The 23,318-nt window shown below is 57.6% G+C and overlaps 2 protein-coding genes across 3 annotated transcripts; one reads left to right on the forward strand and one right to left on the reverse strand.

The window, feature by feature from the left end:
• The first annotated feature begins 3,318 nt into the window (after window positions 1-3,318).
• Window positions 3,319-6,331, forward strand: WNT1 (Wnt family member 1). The gene is made up of 4 exons (XM_045800811.1): window positions 3,319-3,422; window positions 4,149-4,402; window positions 5,099-5,364; window positions 5,843-6,331. The coding sequence occupies exons 1-4, from the start codon at window positions 3,319-3,321 to the stop codon at window positions 6,329-6,331; spliced, it is 1,113 nt and encodes a 370-aa protein (XP_045656767.1).
• Window positions 6,332-18,266: 11,935 nt separating this feature from the next.
• On the reverse strand, window positions 18,267-22,819 carry DDN (dendrin). Of its 2 annotated transcripts, XM_045801138.2 has the most exons (3): window positions 22,736-22,819; window positions 20,827-20,898; window positions 18,267-20,410 (listed from the first exon to the last, which is right to left on the reverse strand). In XM_045801138.2, the coding sequence occupies exons 2-3, from the start codon at window positions 20,871-20,873 to the stop codon at window positions 18,499-18,501; spliced, it is 1,959 nt and encodes a 652-aa protein (XP_045657094.2). In that variant the 5' UTR covers window positions 20,874-20,898; window positions 22,736-22,819; the 3' UTR covers window positions 18,267-18,498. The 2 variants fall into 2 exon arrangements, with proteins under 2 accessions (XP_045657094.2, XP_045657093.2); XM_045801137.2 differs by lacking the exon at window positions 22,736-22,819 and having other exon boundaries at window positions 20,827-21,037.
• Window positions 22,820-23,318: the final 499 nt, after the last annotated feature.

Genomic DNA, 23,318 nt, shown 5'->3' on the forward strand with positions numbered 1-23,318 from the left:
GTAGGGCCATGTAGGCCACTGTAAAAATGTCACCTTTTTCTTTGAGTGAGATGGGGAATCATTGGAAAATTCTGAGCAGAGGAATGAAATTATCTGACTTCGGTCTTAGAAAGCATGGCTCTGGCTGCTGTGTGGAGAAGAACTGTGGGGGGCAAAGGTAGGAGCAGGGAGAGCTGTCAGGAGGCTAGTGCGCGAATACAAGAGAGAGGGGATGGTGTGTCTGACCAATGATGTAGCAGCGGGCGGGGTGAGAATGGGTCTGAGTCTGCATATATTTTAAAGACAGAAGGACAGGATTTGTCAATGAACTTGACACAGAGTACAAGAGAACAGACGGATCAAGGATGACTCTAAGATTCTTGTCCTGAGCAACTGGAAGGATGGAGGTGCCATTTACTGAGATGGGACGACCAAACAAAGAGCAGGTTAGGATGGGGGAAGAATCCGGCATTCCAGTTTTGAACATGTACATTTGAGATGTTTAGTCAAGTGTTAGATGGGCAAGTCCAGAGTTTAGGGCCAGAGGTATAAATTAGGGAGCGTGAGACTGGATAGTTCACCAAGAGAGTGAGTGTAGACTGAGAAGAAACTCCAGATTGAATTGGGGTACACTCTGAAGCTTACAAATTCGGTACACAGGGTGGAACCAGATAAGGAGACTGAGAATGTGAGCAGCTAAGGAGGTAAGAAAGGTGTTCTAGAACCGAAGTGAGAAAGTACTTCAAGAAGGAGAAAGCGTTCAACCCTGTCTGCTGTTCCTCGAAGGTTGATTAGGATGAGAACCAAGAATTGACTGTAGAGCAACCCAGAGGTCATGGATGATTTTGATAAGGACGTGGAGGGGGCTCAAAGATGGGATCAGGGTGGAAAGAGAGAATAAGAAAAAGAAATTGGTGCTAGTGACTAAAGCAATCCTCTCGAGCTTTGCTGTAAAAGAGAGCAGAGAAATGGGGCAATCTTGGGAGGTAATGTGGAGTCAAATGAAGCCTTGGCGGTTTTAGATGGGAAATATTACAGTGTTTTGCATGCTGATGGGTATGGTCTGGTACCGAGGTACACTGAAGATGCAGGAAAGAAACAGAGGACAACTGACAGAGTGACGATTTGATCTAAATAGAAATTTGGGCCAGGTCATGCACAGTGTGACCCAGACTTAGAGACCCCTCCTTCCCCACTACTCCTGGTGGGTGGAATGGTGGAACAGAGGATACTGGCTCCTTCTTTTCTTTCTTTCCACCTCTGCTTGTCACCAATGGCCACAGACAGGGCTTCCTGTGTTCCAGTGCCTCTCCAACGTCCATGGGGTTTTATCAATCCCCAAACCAAAAGACATGACCCCGGCCCCAGTGGGAATAAATTCCTAAGGGACAAAGGACAAGCTGCCCATCATTGTCTATTTACTTGAGCCATCTGTACTATGTGCCCTCTGGAGAGATTACTGGCTTTTGGACCTGGGAAGGATGCTGGGTCAGTACACTTTGTCCCTCAGGGTAGAAGCCTTGGAGGGGCCAGGTACAGTGGATGGGGCAGTAGGCCTGGGAAAGATTTTGTTCCCTCAAAATAACCTCCATCAGGCTTCATTTGGGTTAATCAGCATCTCATTTAAAATAGAATTGTCCCCGGAAGATTACTTAAACTCATTAGACATGTACTCCTTAGAGTGATTTCCCCACCTGGAAGAGGATATCTGCTCATTCCTGAGACTTGGAACTATTTAGGATCAGACCCGGTACGTACTCAGTTAGAAAGTACCCTGAAGGCAGGGAAGATGAAAAAGAGAAGATCCAAAAGGGAGACAGAAAGATCCTAAAGAGGCACAAGTTCTCTATTTTGGGTTCAGTTCAACCAGCAGCTCTTCTCTCCCCAGCCCTCCCTCCCGCACCCATACACACACCTGTCATCTACTCCACTGCCCTTCCTGAGCCTAATCCTCAGAGACTCAGCCACTCCAGGCCTTGTCCATCTTGATGCGACCTCAGTTGCAGGCTCAGGCCCCTCCCCTAGTGACATGCACAGGTTGACACACGCCACGGGTGACGCACCATAGGATGACACAAGGTATACACGGAGAGAGTGACACAATATGCATACTTAATCTCCCCACGCACACATACTCACCCACCTCCACACACAGTTCCAGACACTCTACCCCTCAGTCAGTCGTCTGGGTCTTTCCTGACGGGAGCTGCCACCTCCTTCCCCACACATAGATGATGCACTGTCCCAGGCGGTGGCTGTGACAAGATGACTCGATAGATCCCTTCTGACCTGAGCTAAATTGCAAGATTCTTTGGAAAGGTTCCGAACATCTCCAAACATGGAGTTTCCCTACATGAGGACACACATGGGTGCACAGCCTCACAGCACACTCACACATTCTCATATGCATTCACATTTGCATTGTCCCACTTACACACACGCACACCACACACGCACACACAGTCACCTGGGCACGCCTTCCAGCCCACAAACACAAACTGCCGCTGTCCCCGGTTTCTCTCCACGGCAGGCTCTGTTTGGTGAACTCAGCCCCAACCCACCCACCCCCCGGGATTGCACGACCCCACCCGCACCCTCAGGCTCCCGCTTATCCTTCCTTCCCTGTCCAGCCGTCGGGGGTTCCTGGGAAGGAGGCGTCTCCTCGGAGTCGCTGCCCAGAACGACAGCTTTCCTCTCCTTCCTCTCTGCTCAGGAGTGGGGAGAGAGGGGACACCGGCAGGGCCGGGGCTGACGTCGAGGGGACAGCCCCACGGCCGGTGGTGGCGAAGCCGCCGGGCTGCAGGCCCGCTCTGCCCGTAGCACACTATCGCCGCGCCCCCTGGCGGACGCTGGTCCCCGACGGGCTCCGGACGCCAGGAGGAGTGAGGCGGGCGCGCGTGGGAGGGCGTCCCAAGGGGAGGGGTCGGCGGCCAGTGCAGGCCCGGAGGCGGGAGCCACCGGGCAGGGGGCGGGGGTGAGCCCCGACGGCCAGCCCGTCAGCTCTCGCCTCAGACGGGCGGGAGCCACGGCCCCGCTCGCTGCCCATTGTCTGCGCCCCTGACCGGAGCGCCCTGGTGCCACAGTGCGGCCCGGCGGGGCAGCCTCCTATCGTCACTTCAGCCAGCGCCGCAACTATAAGAGGCGGTGCCGCCCGCCGTGGCTGCCTCAGCCCACCAGCTGGGACCGCGAGCCATGCTGCCCGCCGCCCGCCCCCAGGGCTGTTAGAGCCAGACTGCGAACTCTCGCCACCGCCGCCACCGCCGCGTCCCGTCCCACCGTCGCGGGCAGCAGCCAAAGCCGCCCCAACTTCGGCACAGAGCAGGCGAGGCCGGGCAGGCCATGGGGCACTGGGCGCTGCTGCCCGGCTGGGTTTCTGCTACGCTGTGGCTGGCGCTGGCCGCTCTGCCTGCAGCCCTGGCCGCCAACAGCAGTGGCCGATGGTGGTAAGTGAGCTGGTGCGGGGTCGCCACTTGTCCCGGGGCGCAGAGCCAGGGGCCAGCCCCAGCCAGCTCCCACGCTCTGGGATCCGTCCGCAGACGGGCTCCCTCCAGCGCACTGACTTCCCTCCGAGACACCGAGGGGCGCTCTGGAGCGCAGCTGCTCCAGAGAATCTAGTTCTGATGAGGTGGGGTGAATGGTCCGCCCGCGGCGGCCCACGATACTCCAGGCAGGGAGCCCACTGCCATCTAGCACCGCCCTTCGTCCGTGAGCCCCAAACCCAGCCTCACGGTGCTGGCCACACCACAGGTTTCCCTGCCCCGGGAAGCGAAGCACCCGGCTGGTGCTCAGAAAGGAGGCGAGAAGAGGGTGGGACTCCTAAGCATTTCACGCCTTGGGTGGGCATGGACTCCAGGCCAGGATTTCCTCGCCCAGGCTGCCCAGAAGCAGTCTCTCAGAGCCAAGGTGGACATCGAGGCTTCAGGTTTCCCATGCCTCCCCGGTCCAGTCCCCAGACCTAGTGCCCCGAGTGGCCCTGCACAAAACTCTGGACGCCCATTCCTTTCCAAACTAGTGAGCCAGGGAGCGCGGAGCCTTTACCTCATTACTGATCTCCTGCGACTCTCTCAGGCAAATAGCGCCAGGAAGAGGACAAGGCAGACACGACCTTTTGCATTAGGGTGCCAAAGCCTTCCTTCCAGAGCTTGAGCTCCTGTCATGCATCTCACCAGGGGCATCGTGAACGTAGCCTCCTCCACGAACCTGCTGACCGACTCCAAGAGTCTACAACTGGTGCTCGAGCCCAGTCTGCAGCTGCTGAGCCGCAAACAGCGGAGGCTGATCCGCCAGAACCCGGGGATCCTGCACAGCGTGAGCGGGGGGCTGCAGAGCGCCGTGCGAGAGTGCAAATGGCAGTTCCGCAACCGCCGCTGGAACTGCCCCACGGCTTCGGGGCCCCACCTCTTCGGCAAGATCGTCAACCGAGGTGGGTACCCAGGAAAGCGACGCTTCCGGGACCAGGGGAACGCAGGGTCACCCGCAGGGCAGGGGCGGGCGAGTGCAGGGACGATGTCCCGGGCGCCCGCAGGGTTACACGGTCAACCCGCCAAGAGCTTCCCGCCCCGCGCCAGCTCTCGGCCAGACTCGTCCTACCCGGCGTTTTCCAGCCGTGCACCTCGGGCGCGAAGCTTAACTTCTCTGCGCCACCGCCCGAGCAAAAGCGAGTTCTAAGCCGTGGACGCCGGCCGGCCACCGCTTTCCCAGCCCCTCTCACAGGCGCCGGGGAAGCTGATCTCCGCGAGCGTGCCTCGCCTCCAAGCCCAGCGAGGCTCGCAGCGCTGACACGGGCCGAAAGTTGGGGCTGCGGAGAGGTGTTGGCAGTGCAGAGTTCTTCCGCTCCCCTCTTTTCCGTGTTTTCTCTCTGGAGCTGCCCCACTTCCACTGAGGAGCCAAATGCGCCCCGAGTCTCCGGAGCGCGCGGTGACAAGCGTGGACCGGCTTGTGTGCCCACGCACGTGCTTTCTCTGTGAGACCAGCGTCCCAACGCCGCCGGCCGCGCGGCTCTCGGGACTGTAAGGGCGGAGTCGCGGCACCGGGCTCAAGGGTCCCCAACCCTCCACTGAGGAGGCCGGCCGCATCCCCGCGTTACCTCCTGGCTCATCCCCGCTCCCTTCCCGCACAGGCTGCCGGGAAACGGCCTTTATCTTCGCCATCACCTCCGCCGGCGTTACGCATTCAGTGGCACGCTCCTGCTCAGAGGGCTCCATCGAGTCCTGCACGTGCGACTACCGGCGGCGGGGTCCGGGGGGCCCCGACTGGCACTGGGGGGGATGCAGCGACAACATCGACTTCGGCCGCCTCTTCGGCAGGGAGTTCGTGGACTCCGGGGAGAAGGGGCGGGACCTGCGCTTCCTCATGAACCTTCACAACAACGAGGCGGGCCGCACGGTGAGCGGGCTTCAGGGGCTCTGCCTGGAAGTGGCAGGGATCTCCGGGTCCCTGAGCGGGGGCTGACCTCGAATCTGGGCAGTCGCGGTCGGTGATAAGGCCGGGCGTCAGGGCAGGGAACCAAGAGAGGCCGCCCAGAGGGTGCGGGAGGTTTGGAAGGGAAGGCGAAGAACAGAAGAGAGTGGCTGAGGGCAAGCAGAACCGAGGAGGTTAGAAGTCACACAGCCCGTGGAATGTATTGCCTACCGCCCCTCCGTTGTAATAATTCAAAGAACGAGGCTTGGAGGCCGCACCACTGTCCGGCGTGGAGCAGAGGTGGGCCTGGTGTCCGAATCTCGGCGCGACATTTCGCGCCTCCCTTCCCCTTCCTCCCTTCCGCCTTTGCGGAGGTCCTGGCCCGGTCCGGGAGGGGGCGGTATCTGGGATGGTGGCTCTGGCTGTGCCGCCTGGGACACCCTTTCTTCCCCCTTCCTCCCAGACCGTGTTCTCCGAGATGCGCCAGGAGTGCAAGTGCCACGGGATGTCGGGCTCGTGCACGGTGCGCACGTGCTGGATGCGGCTGCCCACGCTGCGCGCCGTGGGCGACGTGCTGCGCGACCGATTCGATGGCGCCTCGCGCGTCCTCTACGGCAACCGCGGCAGCAACCGCGCCTCGCGGGCGGAACTGCTGCGCCTGGAGCCCGAAGACCCCGCTCACAAGCCGCCCTCCCCCCACGACCTCGTCTACTTTGAGAAATCGCCCAATTTCTGCACATACAGCGGACGCCTGGGGACAGCGGGCACCGCGGGGCGCGCCTGCAACAGCTCGTCGCCCGCGCTGGACGGCTGCGAGCTGCTCTGCTGTGGCCGGGGCCACCGCACGCGCACACAGCGCGTCACCGAGCGCTGCAACTGCACCTTCCACTGGTGCTGCCACGTCAGCTGCCGCAACTGCACGCACACGCGCGTACTGCACGAGTGTCTGTGAAACGCCGCGCGGACTGGCCCCCAGCAGCGTTCTCCTCTCGCCCACCTCCAAACAGACCCCCATGCGCACCCACCCGGTACCTCCAGCCACACTCCCCGGGATTCCTACGTACGCGGTCATTTCTCCCCCGTCCTCCTACCTGGGGACTCCTGAAACCACTTGCCTGGGCCGGCATGAACCCTCTTGCCATCCTGACGGACCTGCCCCGGACCTACCTCCCTCCCTCTCCCGGGAGACCCCTTGTTGCACTGCCCCCTGCTTGGCCAGGAGGTGAGAGAAGGATTCGTTCGCTCCCCCGTGGGGGTCAGCTTCTGATGGTGTGGCTTGGCCTCCTCCACCGCACCAGTGACCTCCTTGCCTCTCTCCCTCCCCTTTATCCTCAGTTTTTCTCCAGGTCCCCTCATGCCCTTCCCATTCTCCTGCCAAGGCCGCAGACCCTGAGCACACATCTGGGCATCAGGGCCTTTCTCCTCCCCACCTACAGTTGAACCAGGGGGTGCCAGGGTGAAAGGGCAGCTGTAGTGATGTGGAAAATGAGGTTGGGGGACCCAACAGAAATACCCCCATTCTCCCAGCCTCTGTCATGGGGCCATTGAACAGCTGTGAGCCATGCCGCCCTCGGCCACCTCCTACCCCTTCCTGTCCTGCCTCCTCATCAGTGTGTAAATAATTTGCACTGAATCGTGGATACAAGGCCACGAGTTTGGTTGTTGTAAATAAAACTATTTATTGTGCTGGGTTCCAGCCTGGCTTGCAGAGACCACTTCCACCCCACCCCAACCAGTCCCTCTCCCTTCTCTCCTTCTGCTCTCCAGCCTTTTTTTGATCCCTCCTCCCCTCTCCCCAATTTCTCAAAGATGCTGTTGCCTACCGGAATCAGTATCTCCTTCCATTGTAGCTATTAGTGGCTCCTCGCCCCCACCAATGTAGTATCTTCCTCTGCAGAATAAAATCTCTATTTTTATCAATGACTTGGTGGCTTTTCCTTGAATCCAGAACACACCATTGCTTACCTCTCTTAAACAAATAGGATATGTTGTTGGGGGACCTGTCGTTTCCTAGCCCTGCAAGAGGACCCTGAGATTCTGACCCTTGGATGACCTTAATGAGGCCACTGGGGATCCAGGTCTCCAGAAGACCCTGGTCGGGAGCCAAGAGACCCTGCAGGATTCTTCTTCCTATTCGAACAGCAACTGGCTGTGTGATATTGGGCAAGTCCAAACTGCCTCAGTTTCTTCCCTTGCTAAACGGGGATTAAACGGACTCTGAGCCTGACTTTCCTATCTGGAGTTGTGAAAATAGCCACAATTGAGTGATAGCCATGACCATGTTCTGAAAAGAAACTGAAGAAGAAAGAGAAATCTAAGCAGAAAGGGTGCTGCTTTAGAGCTTTTATTCCCTGAAGCCTATTTGCTTCACCTGGGGTCAGGGCGTGGGGCCCTGGGGAAGGCACTTCCCTCCCCAAGAGAAGGAAACACCTTATTAGGACCCCAGCTTCTAACCTGGGGCTCAGGAAGATCCAGGTAACATGATGGACTCTAGTTCTGGACCCAGAAGCTCAGAGATGATGGTGGGGAGCAGAAGGGAGCAGGAGGGCCAGAATCCAAACAGAGGCTAGGGCTTAAACCGATGTAACCAAAAGGAAACCCAAGTATGGTCCATAACCCAACCATTAAGTTCGCCGTTCCCATTAAGAGCCTGAAAGAGAACTGTTACTGATGACACAGATACCTCCGTGTGCGCAGTCACCAGAGTGGGCAGGAGCACTAATCCTGACCACACCCTAAACCTATCTCTAACCCTAATCCTCTCCCCATCCCTAGGTCTAGGTCTAACCTTAGCCTTAACCCTAACTTCAGACAAACAGTAACCCTTTCCTAAGCTCTAATGCCTATCCCTAATCCTAACACTTCCCCCCAGGGGAGGACCTAAAGGGCAGGGGGAGCTATGAAGCACCCCACCCCCCAAGGGCAACTACTGATCCCAGATGACTGGAGAATTTCCCACTCTCTCCAGGACTCTTTTGCTGTTGTTGCTGCCTCCCACCTCTCCCTGGATATGTGAACTCTGACCCCAATGGCCTTTGGGGTATGTGTGGGGGTAGGGGAGTGGAGCCAGGAGCTGCTCAACCCTGCAACAGACATCCCTCTCCCTTTTTCTCCATCCGCCAAGCCAGCACCAGCTCAGCTCTGACGGGCAGTAGAGGGGGAGGAATAGAAAATGTATTGATCCAGAGTAGAAGGCACCTCATAAGCCTTGGGTTTCCAGTAAAGAACCCCCTGCAGAGAATGTCCAGTCTATAATCCAATGAATTATTAGATCCCCCAGCTTCCAAAGCAAGAAGTTAATGGGCTGCCAGAGGCAGGAGAGGGGGCTTGGACCCCTGCTGGACAATGCCCAGAGTTGGGGAGAAGCAGCGGTTGGGGAGCTGAAGGGTTGGCAGCTGTCCCCAACCACTCTCACCTAACTCCTACCTAACTCCAAGAGCTGGAACTGGTATCAGCTTTCAGGCCCAGAAGCTGGGGCCTCTGAGTCGAGCTGACACATAGGAGCTGGAGGAAGGGTAAAGGGAAGCAACGAATCCTGTCTGGCCCCTAATTAGATTTTCAACAAATCTGTTGTTTTCTCAGCCTCAGTTACCTTGTCTATTTGACAGGGATGGTTGTCAGTACTTAGTCTTCTCCTTCCAGAAGGTGATGAGGTTCAGATGAGATCATGTACATGAAAACTCCGGTCATTTGAACACTTGCTGACACCTCTTCTGTGCCAGGCATATGCCAAATGCTGGGGCTACAAGGATGTAAGAGCCAAAGTGCCCGCTTGGAGGAGTTTATGGTGTGGCCAGGGAATCAAGCACATAACACGTATTATCAAAATAGTAGGGGAGTGCAGTGATGGCTCAGTGACGTGCAAGGCCCTCTGCACACCCACAGAAGGTTTAAGGACAGACTCCCATACTCAAGTCCGCTGCATGGAGGCCCTTCACTTCCAGGGGCTGGGACTTCACAGTGGGTAGGGAAGTGCAGAGTAAGGCTGGGCCCCCAAGGGGCCATGCACTATTAAAGGAGGGGGGAACAAGCAAAAGGGAAATAGGATCTGCAATGCATTACACGGAAGCTAATTGTTTTTTAAAAGATTATTTATTTATTTATTTATTTATTTATTTATTTATTTGAGAGAGAGAATGAGCAGGGGAGAGGGAGAAGCAGGCTTCCCGCTGAGCAGGGAGCAACCCGGGGCTCGATCCCAGGACCCTGGGAGCCTGACCTGAGCCTGAGCTGAAGGCAGACGCTTAACTGCCGGAGCCACCCGGGCGCCCCGAAGCTAATTCTTTCGATGTTGCAGCCATTTGTGCTCTCCTCACCGAGGCCTGTGCCTAGCGAGGTCGCCAGAGGATAGTGCTGTCAGGAATGGGGCTGACGGCCCAGCTCTGCCCCAGCCGCCCAGGTTATCCTTCCGCCCACCTCTGATCTTCAGGTGCCAGGTGCCACACACCCAGGGGGACCGGAGGCTGCCAGGGACCCCGGTCACACGGCCTCAGCGAGTGAGGGAGGCGCTGGTCCTGAAATATCCCGGGGGCAGCGGAAAAGCTGAGAGGACCGAGATGGCAGGCCTGCACAGTCCCCAGGGGGTCAGCGAGCCGGCACCACACACACCCTGCCACACGCACCCTGGAAAAACCCTGTCAGTGGGGCTGCAAATACCCCAGGGTCTAGCCCCCCCCCACCTCAGGCTGGCTCAGTCCTCCTCTCCAGGCCAGAGGGAGAAAAATAACAAAATGAGGAGAAAATAAGCTGTTTGGCTGTGGTGTGAGCAGGAATATCCATAGAGAGCTGCCCACCACTCACCCTTACTCACTCTTTCCACACCCAGCCGGGGCGCCCAGCAGGAGACAGACCACCCCCCTGCCCCCTCCCCCGTCTGGGCTAAAAGCAGACGCTGGTGAGCGAGCAGCAGGTTATAAATATGCCCGGGGAACTGCCGCCAACTCGCTCCCTTGTCATTCCCTGGGAGGGGATGGGGTGGGGCGGCTCCCAGGGAGGAGCCAGGGCTGCCCTGCTCCTGGGGCCCAGGAGGAAGTGGGGCTTCCAAGAGGCTACTGCACTTTTTTTTTTTTTTTTTTTGCCCTTTTCAAAGGGAAGGAACCACCACCACTTCATTTTCCCTGGACATCGGCTCATCTGCTCGGAGGTGGGGTTCCATCCCTCCCCGGGCCGGCGGCGGGGACCTCAGGAGGAGAGGGCCCAACGCCACCCTGGGTCATGGTGCGGCTCAGCGCCACTTCTCTTTCTCACACTCATCTACTCTCAGCAAAGCCCTAGTTCATTCATTCATTCGGAGAGCGTTTGCTGAGGGCCTGCTGAGCCCCAGGCCCCGTGCCTAAGCACACCTGCACGTCCAAGCGTCTGCACGTGTACGTGTATGCAGCACAGGGGCCCCAACTCCCGCGTGCTCACAACAGCACCAGCCCCCCGCGGACTTCTGGGCTTGACCCCAGCAGCCTCATCAGGGAGGGTAGAGCTTCAGGCTCCCAGTTCTGCCTCAAAGCAGGTTGGCGGAGGTGGGGAATGTTGAGAACCAGGGCCTTCAAGCATTCCTGTTCCCACTATTCCCCAGATAAATGAAGGGTCCTTTTTCTCCTCCCTGCCCAATCATCTCCCAGTGCAGGCGCCATGCCAGGAAGAAAGAGCCACTCTGTGGGAGGCTGGGGGGCACCTGCCCAGGCTGCCAGAGCCTCATGCTTCCCAGCCACTTGCCAAGTAGGTGCCAAGCTGGGCAAAAGGGGGCAGTGCCACCCTGGGAAGCTTCCAGCTCTCCTCCCACAGGGCTGAACCCCTCCCCTCTCCCTCCTCCCTATTAATCCTCGGAAGTGAAGGGGCCGTCCCTGGCGGCCCCTCGGCCCTATTGTGGCCCCTCGCCCTCCTCGGCTGGCGTCTAATTAACTCCTCCTGCCCCCGGTTTTGTGTGCCCCCCTTACCCCACCTTGTCGGCCCCGCCCCTCCGCTCGGCCTGCTCCCCCCCACGGACATTCCAGCCCGGCCGGGCTGGTGTGCCAGGGCAACCAGGGCCGGACCGAGGCCTAATCCTCCCGCCGCCTGGCCCGGCTGGGGGAGCCCCACTCACCTCCCCGCTCTCTGGGGGCTGCCCGGCTCGGCTGCGGCGGAGACACACAATCCGGACAAAGGGGCAGCCCCCAGGGGGCTAACTCAGCCTTCACGCCCAGGTTGTGCGGCATTTGGGGAGTTTAATGAATTGTCCATCACGCCTTTCAGGGCCCGCCCGTCAGCCTGGATTAATCTTCGGAGCCCTGGTGGGGTAGGAGACACTAAGCCTGTATTTATTACTCTCCCATTGTCACTAATTGAGGTAATTATCTGTGACTCTGGCCTGGCCAACAATACGGCATTCACTCCCGGGACCTCGATGGGCCTGGCTCCCACTCTCAGCACCAACCCTCCCTCCTCTCTTCTCCCAAACCCGCCAAGGGCTAAGTTGGGCCCTAGAGCATGTTGGGAAAGTGGACAATGTCCCACAATGCCTCACCTCCCACCCGGTGTCTCCCACAGCCACCACTATGGAGTTGCAGCTAGGGAGAAGCCTGGTCCCCCCCAAGTAGATGAGAAAAGGAAGGCAGCCTGCCTGGGGACAGGTTTGAGTGGCAGAGCCCCCAGGTCACACAGGGACATGTTTCTGAGATTGGGGTTTTCTGGACTCTCCAACTCCTCATCTTTGGGCTGGTGACACCAGGGTCTCATAGGGCCCTTCTGTGGATGCACCTTTGTGCTCCTGTAGCCTCCAGAGTTGCAGAGTGCTGGGAGGCCCTAATCCCTAGCAGGCCTACTCTCAGGAGGTCCCTAGGCCTTCCAGAGCTGGCGGCGTGGCTGTGGATATGGTTGGGAGAGAGACTAGGGAACGGCTGGTCAGGGAGCTCAGAAAAGGCAAGAGGAGTCATCCCAGGAAGGGACATCTGGGGGTCACAGTAATGTGGCCATGCAGCAACCTTAGGGAGAAACGTGGATTCGGAGAGGTGAGCAGTGCCAAAGAGTAGATTTCACGTGGAGATGGCTTCCCAGGTCAAGGCGATTGGCCTGGGGAACAGGTGTGTGTGTGTGTGTGTGTGTCTGTGTGTGCGTGTGTGTGTGTGTGTGTGTGTGTGTATGTAAAAGAGAGAGAAAGATAGCCAAGGAAGATTTGGTTTTTGATTAGGACTAGACATTGAGCTCTTTGAGGACAGGGACTGTGTCTTGGTCACTGTTGTTTTTCCAAGAGCCTGACACTGTACCTGACACATAGTAGGTACTGTCCAGCGAGTGGATGGATGGGTGCATGAGGCCAGTTCTTACACTGGAGTTGGGGGTCTGTTGGCTCTTCTTTTTCATAGCTGCACTTAGCCTTTTTATTCTGTCTCTGCATTTGCTGGAAGGAAATGTCTAGACCATCCAGGGACAGTTCTTGAACGGGCACTCCTCCAACTGCAAACATTTTAAGGACCTGGGCAGAACGCAGAGCTACAGTTGGAACAGCGCCATCTTGTGGTGCCTCTTGGAAGAGCTGCTGGAGAGACTCCAGCAAAGAAAGCAGGGTTATCCCCTATGCTGGGGGGGTGGGAACCCGAGGCAGCAGCCCCCTCTCCTCCCGTACATCTGAGGCGGAATTGCTGTGCCAGTGTTCCTGTTACAGTTTTATCATTTGTTCCTACCTTCTGCCAGCATTTGCTGGGAGCCTGCTCCAGGCCAAGCTTGTAGCGGATACAGAGCTAAATCAAAGGCCCTACCCTTGAGTAGCTCATGGTCCAGCAGGGGATTCCACAACGCAACAAGACCAACGAGGTCATAATCAGGCAGCAGGGGAAACGATGATATAGGTGTTGAGGAGGCAACTGGGACGTTCACAGCTCAAAAGCTCTCTGTCCCTCCCCTCTTCCTCAATTCCTTTCACTAAAGCTCAAGCGTTTATCCTTGCTTTCCAGAGACGCTTCATGATTTGGCCGGCACACATCATTCCAGGATCACTGCACCTTTGCATTTCCCAGTGCCTCTGTTCCCTGTGAAGGCTTTGTGCTTTCCTACCTCTCTACCTTTGCGCACACCCTGGAATGCACCTCTTCCCCATCCCCCCCTACTGATACCCATCTGGGATGTCCCTCCCTCTGGTAAGCTCTTCTAATTTCCCTTGGCAAAGTGGCCTTGCCTCCTGAAGCAGCTTCTTGGCAGGGCTTCCGTTAACAGCACATACTGGCTGTCCCGTGGAAGGTTATCTGCATAAGTTACTTATCCTCTTACTAGGCTTCTACCTTCCTGAGGACATGGGCCCCATGTTTTGTTCATCTGGGCATTCCTTGCGGCACTGAGCTAGGCACAACGTATGCCATCATTAAGAGAAGAAAGAGATGGACGGATGGATGAATAAATGGATGAATGAATGGGTGAATAAATGGATGGATGGATGGATGGATGGATGGATGGATGGATGGATGACAGAGGGGTTGGTAAATGGATAGGTGGGATGTATAGATGGGGGGATGCGTGCATGGATGAACAAAAGGATGGAGGCATGCACGGATGGATAGATGGATGGATGAAGCAATTCTTCTTTAAAAGGACTCATCAAAAGCTATGTAGTATCCGGGGCTTCAAGGGAGGAAGCCCACTCCATGCCAAAACATGCAGGAGAGGGGACAGTAGCCAGCCTGAGCCTTCCTTCACTGACGAATGCACCCTCAGTGACTCACCTCCCACTCCCCAGAAGTCAGTCACAGTCGGGGAACTGCTCCCTCTTACACACTCGTCTAGATCCTCAGGAAGGCCTTCATTAACATACATTATGTCGTAAAGCCTACACTGGAATGATTTTGTGGGTTTCCTCTCCCGTATCCCGTGTGTGTCTCACACACACCCTAGATTGGAAGCTCCCTGGAAACAGGAGCCCTGTCTGAGTCTCTTGTGTGTCCCTAGGGCCTGGCAGATAAGTTCAATGAAGGAGGGAACAGATGAATAACTGAGGAAACGCTCACCCTTCTCCATAGACGTACTTTGCCCACTACTTACATACGCATGGCCAGCCATCTCTCCCGGTCCTCTTCTCCTCACACGCCATATATACGCTCCTGACCCCGAATGCCCTAAAGTCCCAGAATTATGGCCTGGTTCTTTGTTACCCATTTGTGGGTGATCTAGGGAAGTCCCAGGGCTCTCATGAGAGTCTGAAAGGAGAGGGGGCCTGTAGGCTCTCTAAAGCCATATTAACCCGGCCCCATTTGGGACAGAAAAGGGCTTCCCTGAGAAGAACCTGGCTGTTGGGAGGGTAGTGGCCTGTGCTAACCTGAGAGCTGCTGCCCCAAACTGACCACGCCCTCCTGCGTCTGCTGTCCCTACACCTGACCTGTGAGGCTGTCCCAAGGTTGGGGGTGGTTGTGGCCTTCGTCTCAAGGCTGGCCAGCTGGCAGACACAGCCAGATTTAGAAGTCATTTTCACAGCAGGGAGCCTCCAGCCTCCCACCCACAGTGCCCTGCAGGGCCAGTCTGAGATATGGCTCACCAAGGGCTGGCCCCCAGACCTGCGGTCACTCCTCCCCTTCTCTCTGTCCCTTTCTCCCCAGATCTTTAGCAGCCAGAGCTGACTCCAGCCTCAGGCAAAGATGAAGGAAGTCCTGGGGAAGCAGGGTGTGTTGCCTGGCACCCTAACTACGCAAAGGCTCCCTGTGCACCATCCACCCATTCAAGGGACTGTGTCTCCACCCCAGGGCTCCTCCTCTTGACCTGTTCCTCCTCTTCCCCAACCTCTACTTCTCTCTCCCTCCCCAATACTCATGAAACAGCTCTAGAGAGAAATAATAACCAGAGCTTAACACTTGTTATTCCAACCAGGCATTGTTCCAAGTTCTTTTCATATCAAATCATTTAATCTTGCCAACAAGCCTATGAAAAAAAGCACTATTCATAACCCCATCTTATAACTGAGGACACCAAGACACAGAGAGATTGAGTAACTTGCCCAGGGTCACACAGCTAGTGTGAGGTAGAGGCAACAGGCCCCAGAGTCCATGCTCTAAACACAATGCTACCCTATTTCTGTGATGATGGTAATAGGGTGGGTGAACTCTTAGAAACTGACCTCCTGCGTGTTCAGCCTCACAGAGGCTTTGGCAGTATGGTGGAGTCTCCCTCCACGGGGCCAGCCCCTCCACTACCCACATGGCTCACCTCTTCTACCAATCCGAGAGCCTGGAGCCCCTGGGCTGTAGCAGAATCCAAGCAGATGCTCTCATCACTGCCCTGGTCTTCCTCAGTCTTCCTCCCGGCCTCCAGTCCATTCTCTTCTCAAGCCCAGAGGTCCAAGGCACACACTCCTGAGGGGGCCAGGCTCGCCCCAGCCTGCCCTCAGTTTTCACGCCTGTCTTTATCTGAATGTACCCTCAACTCCAGACTAACCAGACCGTTTGGTAATTTCCTACACATACTCTGCTTCCCCATATCCATATGTCTATTTTTGCTCTTCCCTCTACTTGGAACTCCTTTCCCCAAATTCTATCTCAGATGCCACCTCCTTCAGGGAGCCTTTCCTGATCTCATAAAATCCATACAATCTCCCTTGGTTGACGCCTTGTAATACTTACCACTCGCTGCCCACTACTATCATTATTGGTGTTTCCATCTTCGCCCCATTGCAGGCAGGCCTTACTCATCTCTTTTCTGGAGCCCAGCCCAGGGCCTGCTTCCTCTCAGGTGCTCAGTAAATGCTCAGTAGTTAGAACTGGTAGTAGTTAGACTTGCAGGTGGAACGTAGACCTCAGGACACTTTGATCACTGCCGGAGGTGAACCCTACGCCCTGTACTTCCTCCAGCAAGAGCTAACTTGAAACCTGACATTGTGGGTCCCAGGCAGGTTCTGGGATGGACTCTCCAGGGTAATTTTGATCGATGCTCTCCCCTCAGGTTCAGAAGCCCAAAGAGACGACCCCCCCCCAACCGAACCAAGGTCAGCCTGCCCCAGTGCAGCGTCCAGCCCAGCGACCTCCCGAACTGTCCTGGCCTGTCTGATCTCTCCCAGTGCGGGTAGGGAGTGACATCAAGATAACTGAAGACCAAAATCCTAAGTGGCCTGAGAATGGGGCTGGGGCTCTGAACGCTGAGCGGGAGTTGGAGTGACTTGGTAGGGATGGGGGCAGAGGCGGGCGGCCAGGACTCCGCGACTGAGTCTGGGCGAAGCCCCCGCGCCCGCCGAGTCGGCGGCTAAATATACCCAGGCTGACTCAGCCCTTGCCCGGAATGGGGGGTGGGGGGAGTGCGCCGGGGCAGTGGGAAGAGGCAGCGGGGGTGGGGTGGGGGGCAAGGAAGGAAGAGTCCGACTGGGGGTGACAGGGTGAGCAGGGAGTTTCCATCAAAGGAAGGAGTCCCCCCAGCCCCCCACCGGGCGGGAAGAAACAGTGGAGCCCTGGGGGGAGGAACACTGGAGGCAGTGGGCCAGTGAAAGGAAAAAGATGCCAAGGTTGGACAAAGGGAAGCTTAGATTTATTGAGCGCCTACTGTGTGCCAGGCACTGTGCAAGGCGCTTTACATACATTATCGCATAAAATCCTCACAACAACCCTGCGAGGTAGGTGTTTATAAACCCCCATTTGACAGATGAGGAAACTGAGGCTCAGGGAGGTGAAGTGATTTGGCCAAATTCACATGGCTAATAAATAGAGACAGAACTGTCCAAGATCGGAGAGAGAAAAGACTTCAGTGTCTGGGTCCCACGCCGGTTGGCGTGGGTGAGTACAAAGAGGGGCTCCGCGCGCTCCAGAGGTCTAGAAGGCCAGAGGCCTGCCCCCGACCTCGTACGGCTGGAGGTGGCAAAGCGGGGGACCCGCGCGCAGTAACTGGGTATCAACTGGTTAACTAGCAGTGCCGGGGTAGGGGGAACTCGGGAATTAGCTACCGGGGAAATCCGCGACCTGCGCGCGCCCCGTAGTGGCTACAGCGAGTATCACACCCCACACCTACAGGCTTTTTGGGATCAACCTCCCCGCCCCCTTCCTTCCCTGGCCAAGGTTTCTGGAAGGGGCAGAGATGCAAGAAATTTTCAGGGTTCTTTCAGATGAGTGATACCACCGGGGTGGGAAACCGTGGTAACGATTCAGAGCATCACTAAGGAACACTGGGGAGGAGGAAAAGGGGGAAGGCCTAAAGAGGTCCCAAGCTGATTCACTGGCTGCCTTCCCTCCCCAGCTCGGACCACCACAGGCCAGGGACAGTGACAAGGCCACCATCCTGCTCTGCCTTGGGGAGACCTCACCTAAACCTAAGAGACTGGGATAGAAGCCCTTACCCACTTGCTCAGATCTTCTGCAAACCCTGGACAGTCTCTTGAATATTGAGGATGAGTGTAGGTGACAATGAAGCCATCCGAGAGACCCTCAGACTCTGTTCATTTATTCCTAATTCTTTCTTGGCCTATGGAGGAGAGGGTGAGATAAAAGCCGCCCCCAAGGATCCAAAGCATCAGGGATGAACTTATCCTGAGACGTATGACACCACAGTGAGCCCTCTTCCTGTTTTGCTGGTTGTATCTGGATCTATCCCTCTTCTGCCAAGGGCCTCTATGTCACCTGGTCACCTCAGTCAGAAGCCTCTCCATCACTTTCTCCCCGCAAGCCCCAAGATCCTGTCCTAAAGTTGCCCTATGGCTACAACACCCCTGCCCTCCCACCTGATCCTGGCTAAACTGCTCTGCATCAGCCCCTGCTGAAGACCTTACCCCAGCGACCTGAACAGAGCAGGCATTAAAGTCCACTGCTCATCCTCACCTTTCCTGGGAAGGAAGGAAGGAAGGAAGAAAGGAAGGAAGGAAGGAAGGAAGGAAGGAAGGAAGGAAGGAAGGGGAAAAGAAAGAAAGAAAGAAAGAAAGAAAGAAAGAAAGAAAGAAAGAAAGAAAGAGAAGAAAGAAGGAAAGAAGAAAAGAAAGAAAGAAAGAAAGAAAGAAAGAAAGAAAGAAAGAAAGAAAGAAAGAAAGAAAAGAAATCACGAATTGGCATATGCTCCCTTTCCTTTCATTTGGGCGGCTTCTATTTCAAGTATGGGAACGATTCTGGGGAAGGGGTACGAGGAAGTCTGTGAGGAAGAAAGAGGACCAGTGGGCCCAAGGATGGAAAAGTGGGGAACACACATACAAGAAAGGGCCTGTCACTGCCGCTCCCTATTTCCCTGTGGGATCCCCTTAGCGTCCCTCGTTCCGAAGAGGGCCTCCTCGGTTCGGCTGATGACATCTAGAATCTCTCGGATACTGTCGCTCAGCTCTGCTGTCTTCCCGCCTTCCCCGGGCCGGGGCCGCTCATTTCGCCAGGAGGCGCCCGAGGCTTCCGTGTCGCTTCCATCAGAAGAGCCGCTATGGACGCTGAGCTCTGCAGCCTCGTCCGAGTCCGAGTCTGGGGCGGTGTGACGGCGGATGCGGGATACGGCTTCCCGCAGGGCCCCGGCGTAGGGCCCTGGGGTCCGCGCCCAGCCCCGACCCGCGCGCCGTGGGGCCGCCGCCACTTCCTCCGAGCCCTCGGCACTGAGCGTGCCTCCTGAAGCCGCTGGGCCTAAGGCTGAGCGCTCTGGGCTACCTGGCTGCGTGGGGGCGTCCCGAAGGTTTACTTCGCCAACCGGGAGCCCCAAGATGCGGGAGGCGCGCTCCTCCAAGGAGGAGTCCGCGGGCTCCCCGCCCTCAGCTTCGAACCCGCGCCCCCCACCGAGCTGGTGTGAAAGGCGACTGCTCAAGAGCAGTTTTTGGCAAGGGGAGGGAAAGGCCGCGGCTCCCTCGCCCTCCTCCTTGTTGGGCTTCGGTTGATTAGGGGCATCCCCCACGACGCGCGGCACACCATCGGGTGAAAGCTGTACATGCTGGGTTCGAGGGGTTGGAACATACTGTGACCGTATCACCACGCACGTGGCGTCAATGACAAAGACGCCTTCTCCACGAGCAGGGCCGCGGGAAATGCGGGGCAGGGTGTGGGCGCGGCGGGTCCCCTTCCAACCCTCCAAGGTCTCAGGTCCGGCCCCCTCTCTATGACCCAGGGACTCTCTCCATCCCGTACCTCCTGGAGCCCAGGGTCTGGGCAGGGTCTGGCTCTGTCGGGGCGGCTGCTTTTTAAGGGAGGGAAGCCAGCATTTGGGGAGCCAGCTCTGTTCCTTACTTTCTTTCCCTTCCCCGGAGCCCTTGAGATGGGGCCTGGACCTGGGAGCGGGACGCGGGGGGCTGGGAGTCGCAGGGGCCAACCCCGCAGGAGCTGTCTCAGTGCTTGGGCTCCCAGCGGCTTTGGCTTGGGGATGGCCGTCGCTACCACTATTCGGGCCAGCAGTGGCCAGCCCCAGGCTTTTCTCCGCGGCGCCCTTGCTGGACTCCAGCCTCGGCCCGGCTGTTCCACAGCCCGGGGATCCCCCCAAGAGACCCCGCCCCTGTCGGAGACCCCAAGCCCCGAGGACGTCCCGGTAGATCCGAGGATCCAGCCTCTTCTTTGCGTACCCTCCCTCTGTCCTGGCCGGAGTCGGAGCAGAGGCTGCGGAGGCTGGCGCCTGAGAGGGCTCGGGACCTCGCTTAGACCCCAAGGTCTTGTGGGGGCCTTCGTAAGAAGGTGGAGCCACGTAGGGTGGCGGGCGGTCCCAGCGTCGTCGCAGGGCTGTCCCGGCTGCGCCTCTCAGCAGCAGGTGAGCCTCGTAGCTGGGGGGCCCTGGCCGCCTACCTCCCCAGGGCCCCGCCCACGCCGCCCCTGGGTCGCTCTGCGGCTGCGCGGATGGACGGGGCGGTCGCCCCGCCGGCCCCAGGCGCTCGGGTCGTGAAGGAGCTGGGGGCCCTACAGGCTGGGCCACCCGAGGGGCGTTCCGAGGTTCCGGGCGGGGCCGACCGGGGGGGCTCCTTCGGGCCCCACCAGCCTTGCGCCTTTTTCGCTCGGTCTCCTTGGCCTCCCGCTCCTGCGATGCCGCTTTCCTTTTCTCTTGCTCCCGGGCTCGGGCCTCGGCCGGGGGCCCCGCCCGCCAGTTGGTCGCCTCCTGCAGCACCCTGGAGGCCCAGGGACGGCGGGGCGGCGGCTCAGGGGATCCCGGGCGCGGCCCACACCTGGGACAATGAGCAGGAACCCAGGTGAGCAGTTTGTGGGGGAAGGGAGCCGAGGTCCGGGGAGCTGGGAGCACTGGAGACCATTTGGGGCAGCCGTGTGGAGGGGTGTGTGTGAGTGTGTGCCCGTGTGCACGTGCGTATATGTTAGGGCTGAAGTCGAAGCCGGACTCCTCACCACCTCTCCATGCACACTTTAACAGCGTCTGCCCCATCTCACCTCCTGCCCTTTCTCACACCCACTCCTGCCCCCCAAAACGATGCGGGAAGAGTCAGGCCGCAGCCCTCGGGATGGGGTAGGGGGAGGCGTGGGAAAGAGAAAGGGGACCAGCAGCACTGGCTGGTGCCTGCAGGGAGGTCTGGACCCCACTCCCCGCCCCACCACTCTTCCCCTCACCCGTCACCCCTCCTTCACTCACGTGCGGCTCTGGGGCCCACGGGCCCAGTGGCTGGCTTGGAAGTCCATGGGCTGTCGAGGAGGGGCGCGGCGACTATAATGACAGGAAATAGTCTTCACTTCGATCACCAGCAGCTTGGATTTCTGCACCCAGAGGCAGCTGCCAGACTCCTCATCCTGGGGCTCCCGGGGGCTGTCGGGCCCCTCGGAGAATAGCTGGCCATCCAGCATCCTGCCCCACCCCACCCCGGCCCCCCACCCTCCCACCCGCCCCGAGAGCCCCCTCCCAGCCCGAGGAGCCGGCGCCCACTGCAGAGCGACGGGCCCAGAGACTGGGGACTATATATACCCCGGCACACGTGTGTGCCTGTCTGTGTGTGTGTGCGCGCGCATGTGACACGGTGCGGCGCGGACGGCACCGCGCTGCTACCTCCCCCATGTGCACGGCCGCCCCCTGGGGCCCGGGATTGAGCGCCCCTTCCCACTGCTCATGTCCCCCAAGCCTGATGGGACCTGCGCGAGTGGGCAGGGGACTTCTTATTTTTGCCAAGCTGACGGTGCCCTTCCCCCACCCCCATTTCTTCAACCTTCCTGTCGTTTTAACCCTTCACTCTTCTGCTTGTCGGGGTGCCCCACCACCAGGGTTCTGCCACAGGCTTCCTGCCTCGGACTTCAGTTTCCCCAACAGGGAGGTGACGGGAATGGAACTCAAGGTCTCTGCCTGCCACTCTCTGCTGGTTTCCATGGGGTTGGGGTGCAGGGGGTCTATTTTTAGCGGCAGTGGCTGTTCGGGTGCAGAGAGATGAGTAACCAGCTTCCATGCGGTGGAGGGAGGAGGCGGTGGCTTTCACGCAGCTTTTATGTGACTCTGGGGGAGAGCTGCTTCCCCCAAGCTCAGAAATGGTGACCCCCCACACCTTTAACTCCTTACCCTCTCAGTGTTGCAGCCCGGGGCTGCTGGTAGGACACAGGAGTCTGTCCTGGCCATCCAAACTGTCCCAGGCTCCTATTCTAGATGTTTGTCCTTGGGCACCTATGGAGCCCTCTCCCCACAGCAGGCTCTCTCCCCCAATCCAGAAGCCAGGATTTGGGGGTCATACTGTTCTGTGCCCACACAGCTCTGCTCAGCCTTATGGAGGACAGACTAAGGTGCTTATGCATTTGCACCCTTTCAGAAGGGATGGAGGAGGAATGGTGTGCTCCCTTGGCAAAACCAATCCCCTAGCAACTGAAATGATAAAAGTGGCCCCCGTTTCCCAGCGTAGAGCTCCCCATCATCACCACTACCACAATGCCTAGCTCACTTACCCCCCCACCTGAAGTGGAGCTCAAGATGCTTACCTTTTACGCTCATTCTGTCCCAGGGGCGGGGGGTGTTGCTTACATCCATATGATCCCTCCCCCCAAGCCTATACCAGGTGTCCCCTGATTCACCATGGTAATGTTAGTGGCAGCACAGCCCACGCCAACCCTTCCATGCAGAGACTTAGCAACCATGCCTGGCAACCATGGCAGCAGCTCCAGTGGAGGGGAGGGGTGCAGGGAGGTGGGAGAAGAGTGTGTATGGCAATGGTTTCTGAGGAAGAAGGGATAATTTCCCTCTTCTGAGAGGAACAGGTAAGAATAGGCTATGAGTCTCCTTAATTTTGTTCCTGTCTTTCCTTCTGCTCCATTCTCAGATTTTGAGACTAATTGATTAGGTTTTAGAGGAGAATGAGAGAGGCAAAAGATTATGCAGCCCTTTGGGTACAGACCCTTCCTTTTAAGAGGATGGGGCCAGGGGGGTTGTTGTGGGGCAGAGACTGACTTCGTGAGAACTAGAGCAACCAAACCCAGCCCCCCTGCTCCCTAATATGAACCTTTAGAGATAACCCAAACAGCTGCTCTTCCCTCCATTTGACAACACCCCCTCCCCCACTTTACACACCTACCAGCTGCACTCTGGTGGTTCTTTGCTCGAAGGTGCTTCCTTCTACTCAGGTCCCACCAGAGTCCTAGGGCTTTTTAAAGCCCTTGCCTCCTCCCCAGACAAACCCTCCATGATGGAATGTGACATAAGAAGACATCTGTCCTTTCCACCATGCACTCACCCCCACACGCATAAATATACTCCATTTCTAATAACTTGGAAGCCTCCCTCCCCCAAGTCTGGGAATGTGCTGTGAGCTGTGAAGAGGTGAATGCAGAAGCGGGGACTTTCTCCAAAGCCAGGATGGCAGCCCTGACAGCCGCCTTCACACTTTTCCCCCATGAGCCATGAGGAAGCCTGCTTTGGAGGAACTGGTTTGGTATGGCAGGGTTCATCAGAGTTCTTAGGTAGGTGGGGGCTAGGTAGGGGCTAGGAGGTACTCTGAGATTGCTTCTGGTCTTGGACAGGAAATGGTATCAAACCTTCAAGTCGGTGGTGAGATGGTACCCAAAATTGGGCTCAGGCCCAACAGCCTAGCAGTCCTTATGGTATTTGGTGTTGACTGTTTTGGTTCACGTGGTTTCAGCAGAGGTAGAGTCTGCTCC

This window comes from Ursus americanus, chromosome 25 (assembly GCF_024610735.1).
Source record: "Ursus americanus isolate L20-20 chromosome 25, mUrsAme1.1.p, whole genome shotgun sequence".
Lineage (NCBI taxonomy): Eukaryota > Metazoa > Chordata > Mammalia > Carnivora > Ursidae > Ursus > Ursus americanus.